Source organism: Phocoena phocoena, chromosome 9, assembly GCF_963924675.1.
Source record: "Phocoena phocoena chromosome 9, mPhoPho1.1, whole genome shotgun sequence".
Taxonomy (NCBI): domain Eukaryota; kingdom Metazoa; phylum Chordata; class Mammalia; order Artiodactyla; family Phocoenidae; genus Phocoena; species Phocoena phocoena.
The window spans coordinates 686,105-699,657 of record NC_089227.1 but is presented as its reverse complement, the minus strand read 5'-3'; the positions used below and the strand labels follow the sequence as shown (position 1 = coordinate 699,657).

General features: G+C 46.9%; 1 protein-coding gene across 1 annotated transcript in view; it reads right to left on the bottom strand.

The window, feature by feature from the left end:
* LOC136128512 (ATP-binding cassette sub-family A member 13-like) overlaps positions 1–13,553 on the bottom strand; it is a 236,572-nt gene that overhangs the window by 210,547 nt on the left and 12,472 nt on the right. The window contains 3 exon segments of the mRNA XM_065884331.1: positions 6,682–6,821; positions 9,749–9,902; positions 10,855–11,019. Of these exon segments, the coding sequence (XP_065740403.1) occupies positions 6,682–6,821; positions 9,749–9,902; positions 10,855–11,019 (459 nt within the window).

Genomic DNA, 13,553 nt, shown 5'->3' with positions numbered 1-13,553 from the left:
AAATTTTGTTCTTTTTTATGGCTGAGTAATATTCCATTGTATTATATCTCTATATCTATATAGATATATATGCGTATGTATGTATATGTATACACACCACATCTTCTTTACCTATTCATCTGTTGATGGACGCTTAGGTTGCTTCCATATCTTGGCTACTGTGAATAACGGTGCTATAAACATTTCTTACACAGCAAAACAATAGTAACAAGAGACTAGTGCTAGCATACCTTGTAACAACTGGAATTCTAACTAAAAGAATAAATATATCAGCCTCAAGGAGAACACAAGAAGCCTGTGAAGAAGGAAAAACAATAATGTCGTTTCAGAGAGTTTCTCTGCAAAATTAAAGGTCAGTAGACAATGAAGCAGAATCTACTGAGTTTTCAGGGAGAAATAACATAAGCCAGGAATTCTTATGTCCAGCTGAGCTATGGTGCAAAGGTGAGGACCTCAGATATCCAAGGACAAAGAAATGATGCTACCTATGAATGCTCCTGAAAAAGTTACCTGAACACACCTGAGTAAACAGTTCAATCAATATGAGAACACTGAAATGATGATGAGCCATGAAACCACTCAAATAGAGAATTAATTTTAAATAATGGTGAGCAAGGTTCTGAATTGAATCCAAATGCCAATAACAATTCTTGAAAGAAAAAAATTATAATAGAAAAGTTACAGTAAAATTATACACACCAGCTGCTCACTCTGACGATTGTTAACGTGTCTGACTGGTTTCAGACTCTGTCGATACAAGAGATCCATGGTGCGGGAGGAGAGGATGGAGTGACAGCAAAGGTTCTCACGTAAGAAAGAAGTGAGTCTGGGCATTGACAACTGGGAAGAGGACAGACATGACATTAAAAAACAGAAGACAGAAAACAAAGGAGGAAAAGAGACCCTAAAGAACAAATTCTTCTGGCAAAAGAGAGGAAAAACAGTAATCACCAGGACAGGTATACATTTCAAAACTATAGAGGAGGATGACAAAATAGCTCTAAACTTATCAGAGTTATGAAAAGAACTTCAAGTAGGTTAAAATATCGTAATTCAAAGGCTAAGATTTTCAGACCCATCCCATCAAGTTACTCAATAAACATTTACCAAAGGTCTTTCAGCCAGGCATAAGTGTAGGTGCTAAAATTATAGCTATGAACAAAATAAAACGCTTTTCTTAATTAAGATTATGTTATATGGCAGAGACAAAACTATCAAAGCCAACTGTATTTCTATACTGAATCAAAAACAAAAGATCTCAAAAATCAAGCAAAAACATAAAAACTAGAACTGTTAACAGTAAAAAAATCAAATTCATTGCAAAAAGGATAAATGGAATGACGATCATTTTATTCTGAAATAAATTCAGAATTTACAGTGACTAATATTTCTACACACTGTAACACATCAATAAAAGATACAAAGTAAATATGACTAGAAATAAGGCAGAATTTTGTAAGAACTGAACAGTAGACAACATGAACATATGCACTGCACTGAGCCTCTGAAAGATCACACCGAGAGCACTTAAAAATGAAGTGGTGAACAAGGCCTCCCCATCCCGGGTTATTCGCTTGGTGGTCTTAGCCAAGTTACTTAAACACTGCTTTGAAAGGACACATGCACCCCAACGTTCATTGCAGCACTATTTACAATAGCCAGGACATGGAAGCAACCCAGGTGTCCATCGACAGATGAATGGATAAAGAAGATATGGTACATATATACAGTGGAATATTACTCAGCCATAAAAAAGAACGAAATCTTGCCATTTGCAGCAACATGGATGGACCTAGAGATTGTCATACTAAGTGAAATAAGTCAGACAGAGAAAGACAAATACCATATGGTATCGCCTATATGTGGAATCTAAAAAATTAAACAAATGAACCACCATAACAGAACTGAAACAGACTCATAGATTCAGAGAACAAACTGGTAGTCTCCAGTGAAACAGGTGAAGGGGATTAAGAGGCACAAACTTCCTGGAGAAACCCCTCTGCCCCTCAGGCGGCAGCACCGGGAACCCGTGGAAGCTTCAACGGCACCAGAGGAACCAAGCACTAAGCCTGTGATGATTAAACTGTCCTTGGAACTGCAGCCCACAAAGGACGCTGAGACCTGTTAAACCTGAACAGGAGACTGTCTGCAAAAATGAAAGGTTTTCTTACAGCCAACATGCCCACAATACAGCTGAGCATCAGCCACCATGCAAAGAACTGGAGAACTCACAAGAATCAACCGATGTCAATAGTGAAATAAATCTGATGTTGGAATGATCTGGCAAGTATTTTAAAGCCGTCATCATAGAAATACTTCAACAAGCAATTAAAAACTGTCTTGAAACAAATTAAGTAGCAGAAAAGCTCAACAAAGAAATACAAGTTATTAAAAAGACAGCTAAGCACGGGGTAATACAGAACTGAAAAATGCCATAACAGAAAGTGTTTTAAACTTGCTGGATGGTCTCAAGTAGAAATGACAGAGGACAGAACCAGTGTACTTGAGGACAGGTCACTACACTTCACCCAATCCGAGCAAGAGGAAAAACAGACGACAAAGTAACCAGAGCTTCAGGGACCTGCAGGACAATACTAGGAGTCCACGTTTATAACTTTTGAGTCCCAGAAAGACAGGAGAAACAGAGTAGGGCTGAAAGGCTATTAGAATAAGTAACAGCTGAAAACTTCCCCAAACTGGTGAAATACAAAAATTTACAGAATCAAGAACTTGAGAAAAACCTTCATAAGATTATAGGGAGACAATGCGCACGGAGCTCGGAGCCCCGCCCAGAACTGGGGCACAAATCTCAGAGATGCCACAACCTCAAGTCTTGTCTTCACTTTTATACCACTGGGAGAAACTACTTGGGCTCTGTTTTCACCTACGTACCACCTAATAACTGTTGATTTTAGAAAATGCCCTAAGCCTCTTTTCCTTACAGCTCATTTTTGTTTAAAAATAAAAAAGAAAGAAGAAGGTGACTGGGTCAGAGCATAAGATCTTAGCTATGGGTTTACTTTTCCTGTTGTATTCATCATTTTCTTATTTATATCACCCTCCTCAGCATTCAGACCATTTGCTTATTGCTAGGGGAATGAGACAGAGGAATCTGAAGATTTAAATAAAAGAAAGGATTTTTTTCTGACCTGGCCAGAACCAGGAAGGGCAGAACCCGGGAGGGAAGAGCCCCTTCCCCACAGCCCATTTCTCTCTAAAGAGGTCCTCCCTCCGCATCTCGGCAGGATTGGGAGAAGAGAGGAAGGTCGCCCTGGGGCCCCAGAAACAAAGGGACCTGGGCCTGACTTTCCCCAGAACAGAGGGCCGGCTGGACTGGGCATCTCGGTGGAGCGGCCTGGCCGCATCTTCAGGATGACAAAGCACACACGCGGCGCTCTGCCTCCTCCCCGCTGACACGCCAATCCACCGCCACACAAGACAGCAAGATGGAAAGACTTCCCGGGACGCTGTCAGACGTGCATATCTTGCTGCTTCTAGCCGATTCCGAGTGTTCAAAGGGCTTCGTGAAAAGCTCGACGCCCTTTCCACTCTGCGCCCCAGGAACCACGTCCCAAACGCAGAGGAAGCGCTGCCAGCAGCTCCCTGGACGTCGTCCTGAAGCTGTCTGTACACTTAGGAGCACAGGTGCCCACGTGTGTGACCCGCTTTTCGTCACTGGGACACCCCACGCTCCTCCCCACCGCCCTGAAATACAGTTAACAGTAAGTCCTGGAGGCCAGTCTATATCTAGATCAGTCTTTTTTGTAAGCTGCGTATTTTTCATTTCATTAATGTGCCAGACAGACCAGGCCCCTGTCTGGCAGCCGAGGGGGCCGCCGGCCTCACCCGCGGGAGCGGCCCCTGGGAGGCCTGGCCTCCCCTGCAGCCGCCTGCCCGGCCTTGCCCGGCCACAGCAGGTCCTCAGGGGAGGCCCGGCTCCCGCCCCCCGTCTCCCCCTCCCGCCTGAGCCCTGCGCTTGGGCCACCCGTGGGCTCGGGACCAGCGGCCGCCCCTCATCCAGACACACACCAGGCCGAGGCCCCTCTGCCCTAGGCCGCCCGCCGGCCCCCAGCCCCGGCGCAGCACGGCCCCCGGGAGGGCGCAGCCGGCGCGCGCCAGCCCAGCACCCCCCGGGCCCGGCCGCCCCTGCTCTGTCTGTCTGCTCCCCGGGGCCCCACCCGGCCCGACAAGCCCTTTCGTTCCGGCGTCCCTCAGCCTCAGCACGCCGACCTTCCCCGCTGAGGGCCAGCCCCGCGCCCGTGCGGCAGCCGGCGGCTTCCCCGGGCTCCACCCCAGATGCCGGCAGTGAGCCCCGGCTGTGGGCGGGGACAGGAGCGTCGCCGGACGCTGCGGCAGGCGCTCTGCGGGCAAAGCTGCCACCCCCCGGCCCTGAGAGCCGCTGCTCTCCCGGCCGCTCCTGCTTCCAGAGGTGACCTTCAGTCCCCACCGCCCTGGGGGCAACGCCTTTCCGGAAACAGCGCTGGCGGAGGAGAAGGTTCGGACTACGCTCGTGGCTCCCAGAAACCGGGGCTCTCCCTCCGGCCTCCGTGTTACTGGGAGGAAAAGGCTTATTGAGAGGAACGGTGACAAGGGACAGGTCACAGGCGCGGGGGCACCCCCGGCCTAGCCCCGTGCACACGTGTTTCTCTTCACGACATCGTGCCGCTTGGTGCTTTACCCTCAGAGTTACAGGTCCAACCAGAGGAGATGACCCATTTTATACATTTTTTTCCCACGAAAAAATGGCAACTTCACGTGTTCCACCTAATGGGAAGTAATGGGGAGAGTAAGACCAAGTAGTAGATGACATGCAAGACAGGCCCTTCCACCATGACAGGTGATGTGCTTCACACACCGTAAGCTGGCAGAGCTTCTAGGCTCTCCCAGCCACGTGGAACGTTGGACCGGGAGTCCAATGAGCAGAACCAGTTTCCCCAAAGTTAAATAGAATCATTCGGCCTGGCTCCAGCGCCACGAAGTTTAGCTTCATACGTACAAACCAGGACACCCTCATGCAAAGTCGTCAGCCACAGCGAATGCGTGCAAAAGGCACCAGCGCACAGCACTGCCTATGACGTGTACGGGGGACCAAGCAAGAGCCAGGGAAATGTCTGCTTGTTCTTCCAAAACTTCCGTCATTCTCAGAACGCACGGGGCACACTCACTGCCACATCCCTGTCGTGGCCAAGCCCCCTCCTCCCGCCCCCATGGAGGCCTGCACATGCCCTCCCTCGGAAGGCTTTTCTAAACCCTCCTTTCCAGGAGGACTAGAAGCTCACCTCCTGTGCCCTGTGCCACACTGAGCGAATCTCTGATCACGTTAGTTCTGAATTATTTCTTCAGATGTTTGTCTTCTCTTTCCCCACCGCAGGGTGAGCTCCTCAAAAGCAAGACTGTCATACTAACTGTTGTATCACAGAATATAGCACGGTACATAATCCTACAGTACATTTTATATACCATCAATAATATCTTTGTGTAATAATACATAATATAATAATAATAAAGTCATGGCCCATTTTTTAATTTGAATTTAAAATAAAGCTGTGCTACAGAGACATTTTCTGCGAAATTTCTGAACTTCCCACAGCCCTTGCAAGCTTAACGCAGGGAGATCATCGGAACGACACTGGCTTTGGCTCCAGGCCCCTCGGAAGCGCAGCCCTGGAAGGATGAGCTCCTGACGTACGTCTAGATTAATGTCATCTCACTGTGACAGCCCAGTCCAAATGGACAGTCCCAGACGTTATTAAGCACATTCAGAATAAACTGAGGCAAATACAGCCCCTGAGCTAAGCCCCAGGCAGGAAGCAAGAGGCCACGTGGCAACCACAAGGGCAGGAAACATGAATCTGTAAAATCTACTTTGACAAAAATAACCCAACTGCTCGGATGACCACACCCCATCGCCAACTTTTTAGCTTTTAAGTTATTAGTACTATTTGAAGCTCGGAAGTTTAGCATTAATAGGGCTTGATGTCTCCTCCTCTGGTTTTGACAGACCCCATGGCCTCCTGAAGTCCCTCACAGGTGCCTGCAGGCTCATAAGCCACCGTCAGACAAGGAGAGAAGACCTTGGGAAGACACAGCACCACCACCATGTCAAAAGAAAGTGCAAATATGAACAATGATAAATCCTGAAGCTAACGGGTTTGAGAAGGTAAGAAACATAAGGAAAGGAAAACATGCAGAGCTGTGCGATGTCCAGACGCCTCCAGGGAAGCTCTTTGGCTTCTTCACCTGGGCTCACCCGCCATAGATGAGGCCAACAAAGCCTCGCCGCCGACTTGGGAAATGTCACTACCAGACCCAGACCACGAACACTGGGTCAGACTCCTCCTTCACCACCAGATGCACCAAGCAAAACAGATGCGCATGTGTTCTCCACATCTTCCTGGGACCACCTGAACCGGCCTCCTTTGTCTAAGTGTCCTGCCTGCATTAGTTACTCCAAATAATACCTCCTGCCCCCAAAATGTCCTCTGAGAGAACGACGCGACATGTCCGAGTTCAACAACGACACGAACAGGAAAAAAATACCCAGGGGAAAATAAATTGTAATCAGCATAAGAAAACTGTGTGTAATCCAAGCTATACAACAATCACGTTAAATATTTTAACAGACTGCTTCCCACTGTACTGCTTGTATGGTCTGTAACATCCTCATTCATTCAAACTCACCTTTCTAATGACCTTATTAATCTCTGGAGTGTTTGGTGTGTACAGTGTTCTTCCATGTAATACAGGTTTTAGGAAGGACCACACCAAAGCACCATTTGGAGACTGTAGTATTTCCTGATAAAGCTTCAAGCAAAAGGGTGCTGTCACAATTTAAAAACAACAAAAAGTGTTGCTCATGATTGGGGATGTCCAGGATAACAAGGACATTCACGTACAGAGCCATGACGCCTCAATTTCCGATGAGTGGCTTATATATTTTTTTCATGACTCAATTCTGATTTGGGGCAGTAAGTTCAGAAATAATTTTTCTTGTCCTTGTCTTTAGCAGCTCTTGTCTCGAAACTCTGAGACACCATGTCCCCTTCAATAATTTGAAAGAGAGGAAAGTATGACCTTCACATTTTTAAACTAAGTCATCGGTAAGAGTACTAAATAATGACAAAGACACCTAAAAATTAAAACAGTAATGCAAAAGGAATGCATCTGGTTTTAATCTAGAAAATCTTCTTTTCAACAGTCACTGTACTGAGACTAGAATTAGGTTTTTCTTAAGAAATTAGCTTTATAAATTGCTACAGAATTTCCTTTGTTGCACCTATACAGAACTATTGCACTGACTGCTTTTGTTACATTAAATCACCTTGTTTTCACCCAAACATCAGTTCCTCATGTTGGCACTCATACTGCTGTGGTGCTGGTTGGTTTCAATGGAAGGTTTATTCAACCGAACCAACAGGTACTAATGAAGGTGGACCCTTCACCACCATTACGATTACTAATCAAGTAAGAAAGGTTTTAAGCCAGTTAGTGACAAATACTTCAGTATAACCAGTTCTTTTACTCCTGAACAGAACATTTAAAATGAAAATATTATCTTAGCTTTGATATCACAATCCGTAACACACAAGGTAGGAAAATTACTGTTGCGGTAATTTTCACTATCAGTTGCATTTTCCTAAATTCCCCATTTGAAAAGAAAAACAAATTCTTTTTATTCAACAAATACAATAAAATTGATAGAAATAATTCCGTAAAATATAAATTAAGGGCATGACTACATAATGACTTCTTATAGCATTAATTATAGAGGTTGTTCTTACTGATATTTTAACAACTTACACTTTAAATTATAAGCTTAATATAGACGGTAGCAATTTTTACTTTGGAAAAGACATAATCATACATATGAACAGAACAAGAAATCTGAAACCAGGAATCCCAATATCTGCCACTTGTGAGCTGTGTGAACTTGGTCAAGTCACTTAACCTTCTCTGAGCTCCTCTCGTGTCACCTGAAAAATGAGGGTACTAATATTGTCTATGGTTCGTGTGACCGTCATTTAAAATAAATGTATGAAAGGACAAAGAAAAACTGGTCCTCAGTGTTAGCTGAACAACCAGATGGATGGAGCAATGGATGGAAAGATAGAAGGATGGATAGGTGGGTGGATGGATGGATGGATGGATGCAGGATGGATGGATGGGTGGATGGGTGGATTAATTGACAGATGATGCATGGATGGATGGAGCAATGGATGGAAAGACAGAGGGATGAATAGATGGATGGATGGATGGATGCAGGATGGATGGATAACTGGATGATTGGATTTGATGAACAAATTAATAATCCTCAAAAAACCCATATGCAAGAAGAAAAGAGGAAATGAGGATTAGGAAAGAAGACAACAAAATGATTCCATATGAATAGCCTTAATGTGTATCTATACTGCCACATCATATTTTGTTCGACAGCTCTCCAAATTATCCATCAGCTGATGAACACAACGACACACTGTCTCTAGGGCAGCTCTGAGGACACCCTGCAGCCCCATCTCTACATAATTCCCCTCTCCTCCCTGGTCCCACCAACACGTCTGTCCATCCCAGGCACAGGTATATAAAGAGGTGTCTTGGGCACAGCAGGCAGAAGTCTAAGGCAGCCTCATAGCCTTGTTCTGCAGATAGAACCTGTAGATATGATGGACGCCACATCCCTGGTTAGCTTACACGGCCACGGCGCAGGGATTCCGACTTGGAGTTGATCGAGGTGGAGGTTATCCTGGTTGAGCCATCAGCTAAACCCTTTAAGAGACCAGAAGCCTCAGAATCAAAGAGATACTCTGCTGTCCTTGAAGACGCAGCCTCCTGGGGTTCTGCCGCTGCAAGGAACTGAATTCTACCAACAACTACCTCCAATGAGACCCCAGCCCTGGCCATCACCTTCACTTCAGCCTCATGCGATCCCTAGAGAGGACCCAGCTAATCAGTGCTCAGACTGTGACCTACAGAGACCATGAGATGACAGGTGTGTGTCAGACCACTGACTTGCCGTACGGCGCAGAAGAGTGATTAATACACTAGGACACAACCGCACCACCGTCCTCAACAGTCGGTAGATATCACCCCCATCACTCCTCACGACAACCTTACAAGGCAGGTCCTATGTTTCCATGTCATACATGAGATGAACACGATTCAGGGACGTGATGTCACAGGACCGAAGACATGCAACTTGGTGGTGGGGCTGAGCAGTCTAAACCCAAACCCTTAGCTGTGCGTTTCATCTCTCTTCCTAATCATAATGCACCAACTTACAGTGGGGCCGGGGCATCACCTTTAAGTCTGCTGTTATTTGCTAGGGAGCATTATATAGAAGGCAAATCTGTAGGGGACCACGTACGGCTCTCCTGGCTGTGAGACAGCCATTCTGCAAGAACCAAAATGCTGCCCCTGGTCTCCGGGCCCGGACCTCTCGCTGTTACTGGCTACCCAGGGGTCCCAAAAGGGCTGGGGCTTCAGGTGCACTGGCTTTTAAGACCCAGTTCCTCGGCGTCACAGGTGAGAGAATTAGCCCGTGCTCAAGGGTGCAGGGGTCTTTCAAATCCAACTGCGATGCCAGCATTTGCTGACCTTACAGAAAACGAAGGATACAGGTTAGAGGGTGCAGGTAGGAAATTCTTTGCTCATATGCACCCACTTTCTACACAGACAGAATATCTTGTACAAAGCAGGGCTAATTATCAAAATGCAAATTAATCTAAACAAATATGGATTACAGTTTTCTTACTTGAATCTTCAGGAATGTTGAATTTTTCCTTGTCGTCTCCTAAGAATTCATTAACTCTAGGCAAGTGAAGAAAGATGTCAGAGTTCCTAAAGAAAGAGGCTTGGTCCTTGCAAACCACCTTCATCACAGACTGGAAAGGACCAAAGGCTGATGCCTGAGAACATAAGAAAAATAAACCACAGGCAAACAGTGACTTAGAGGGACTCCCTCCCAGGCTCTTGAAACTTCGGTCCCTCCTCCAACTGATTATATAAGATTGTCACCAAGTCGAAAGTATGAAATCTCAGCGACAGTCCTTCTGTCCTTGAAATGCTACGCAAATCACAGCAGTGATTTTTCTGGTCTATACGGTTGAAGAGACAAATGTCTCACACTCTCACACACACACACCAGCAAATCTCTGCTGTCTGTCCAGTGATAAATCATTAATCCATAAAGTACCACGAACTCAGACTAATTAATAGTATGAATATCTACAGCTAAATTTCCCAGCTACCCGAGGGCTCTCCACTCACCCCTCAGCTGAATGAACACCCCGTGTCCCGCGTCCGAGGCAGGTCCGAGGATGCACCATCCATCCCTCACCCTGCGCCTCGCCCTTCACAGGCCCCACACACAACCCCCTTCCCCATCGATTCCATTCCAGGCAGAGAGAGTCCAGGCACAACGAACATCTGGCTACTGACCTCATTCAACTTAGAGCTTGTATTCGCAGCAAACGATCTGTAATCTGCAAGCCAATTACTTGTGTGCAAATAAACGTATTAAGGTTTCTGAAAGCGAGGTACTCTCTGAGTCCAGTTAAACAGGGCCCTGGAATCTCCTCTGTGAGGGTAGTCCATCCAGTGACTTCTGACATCACAGAGAACGCCTGGACTGTCACCTCCACGTGGGTGCTTGTGCGTCCCGCTTCCTCTGGCTCTGCAGGGGACCCCAGGCCCTGCTCCTCGACAGGCTGCTGCCTCCAGAACCATTAAGAGGTATCCTCGTCCCTGTGCTTTGTCACCACATGCGCATTTTAGACAGTGGAATAGAAAGGAAGGCAGAGGAGCAAACACAGACACAGCAAATCCGCACCTTCCCCAGGGCCAAGGCCAAGCGCCCACCTGTGGGAAGTCGGGCGTGTCCAGCAAAGCAGCGATCTCAAGTTCTCGGGGGAATTCGGGAAGGTGTTCGAGGACGCGGCTGGTTCCGGGGAGCAGATGGCCGAGGCTGGACCCGACGTCCAGCAGGGAGCTGAGCGGGCCGCTGGCTTCCACAGGGAGCAGAGTCTCCAAGGGAAACACAACACGACCTAACCAGCGCTGGACGTGGCGCCTCACAAGCATCACTGGAGCGGGGCAGAGAATGAAGAGCGTTACTTGATTTTATTCTCTTGAGCCTGGGAGACACCTCTGCTGTGCCGTAGAAAGCCCTCTCTACTGGCTCCGTTCTGGGAGCACGCTCAACCGTACTGGTATCGTCAGAACATGCCAGGAGCAGATATGACTGGCTGTTAAAAGTCAAATCACTTTCAAACAATTTTTTTCTGTCTTTGAGGTGCCCGGAGTGGCTATTTAAGAAGAGGGTCACAATAAAATGATTCTTATGTGTGAAAGTTTCCACCTACCTACAGCTTCCCTGTGTCACAGCGCACAGTCCTCCGAACCCCTGTGGGCTGTGTGCCAGCGCTGATTTTGTGGATGAAGCAACTGAGCTCAGAGAGCTTCAAAGGCTTCCCGCACCATCACCAGCTGGAAGATTAGGGCCAGGAATGCACCCTGGGTGCTTTAGAAGCATCAGTGGCTCCGGACGCTGGGACCCACCTGTGCTGTCACCACTGACACACTCTGTGTTTTACTTATTCACTGCATCCTCTCTGTTCGGGGACAGGCAGGGATTTTTGCCTGTCATGGTCATTGATGTGGCCACAGCTGCGAGAACGGCCTCTGGCAATACTGGTTGCTTAGCACAGGGAGCTCTACTCAATATTTTGTTATAACCTGTAACGTGAAAGAATCTGAAAAAATAGATATGTATGGATGTGTAAGTGAATAACTTTGCTGTACACCTGAAACTAACACAATATTATAAATCAACTATACTTCAATTTAAAAGACTAAAAAATTAAAGAAAAGATTCTGTTATGAGAAAATGTCAATCAATTAATAAACATTTCCAAAGGGAACCCTCCTACACCGTTGGTGGGAATGTAAATTGATATAACCACTACAGAGAACAGTATGGAGGTTCCTTAAAAAACTACAAATAGAACTACCATATGACCCAGCAATCCCACTCCTGGGCATATACCCAGAGAAAACCATAATTCAAAAAGACACATGCACCACAATGTTCATTGCAGCTCTATTTACAATAGCCAGGTCATGGAACCAACCCAAATGTCCATCGACAGATGAATGGATAAAGAAGATGTGGCACATATATACAGTGGAATATTACTCGGCCATAAAAAGAAACAAAATTGAGTTATTTGTAGTGAGGTACATGGACCTAGAGTTTGTCATACAGAGTGAAGTAAGTCAGAAAGAGAAAAACAAATACCGTATGCTAACACATATATATGGAGTCTAAAAAATATATATATGGTTCTGATGAACCTAGTTGCAGGGCAGGAATAAAGACGCAGATGTAGAGAATGGACTTGAGGCCCCGGGGTAGGGGAAGGGAAAGCTGGGACGAAGTGAGAGAGTGGCATGGACATATATACACTACCAAATGGAAAACAGATAGCTAGTGGGAAGCAGCCGCATAGCACAGGGAGATCAGCTTGGTGCTTTGTGACCACCTAGAGGGGTGGGATAGGGAGGGTGGGAGGGAGATGCAAGAGGGAGGAGACATGGGGATATATGCATATGTATAGCTGATTCACTTTGTTATACAGCAGAAACTAACAACTTTGTAAAGCAATTATACTCCAATAAAGACCTATTAAAAAATAGTAATAATATAACAAAAAAATCAATAAACATTTCCAAAAAATACTATTATAGCTGCTTAGGAAATACGTGTTGGATGAATGGGTAAATTAGCACACACTGCCCCTTCCCACAGAGGGGGAGGACTCACAGCCACCCTCCCCACTGCTTTCATCTGCATTCTGAATGTCCAGGTTTTCAAACTTGGGCCCTTAGGGTTCTGCACCTGCCCCTCAGCTGCTGGCTCTGCCCTTGACCTGCAGGACTGAGACCCCTGCTCCGTCTCTCACTCTCCCTGCACACAATAATGTGCCCGTGTCGTCAGTTAAGGCAACAGCCTCCTCGGCAGGAGCCAGGGGTGCAGGCTCCTATCGTTTTCCCACTCGCCTTTCTAACTGCAGCTGCACATCAAAAGTGGCCCTCGGGGCACCGACCGATGGGACCGACCTGCATGGAGTCCCAGCACTGACGGCCAGAGGAACGCACTGGACGTTGTGCTTTGTGAAAGGCATCACAAATCCACTGTCAGCCGAGGGAAGCTGGGAGTGAGCCCAGCCTGCTGGACCCCAGCGCTGGTGTGGCTCCCCGAGTGCGCCTTGATGGCTGACACCTCTGAGCAACACCGCATACCCATCAGCTTCCCTGGAGCTGCGCGGGTAGGAGGGGCTGGTGTTCTTAATGGAGGTGTCGATTCCATTGTGTGTGGGAGACCAACTCCAACCCAGTGTCTCATCCTTTCGGCCCTTCGTCCAAGGCATTATCGGGGCCTGAGAAGCACCAGCCTCAAGTCGGTGGCTTCTGTGGACCTAACAGAACTGGCCGCCAGGGGTGCCCGCGGTGAAGCAGAAGAGTGGCCGTGGGAGTGGATGCAGGACTCACCGGCCTAC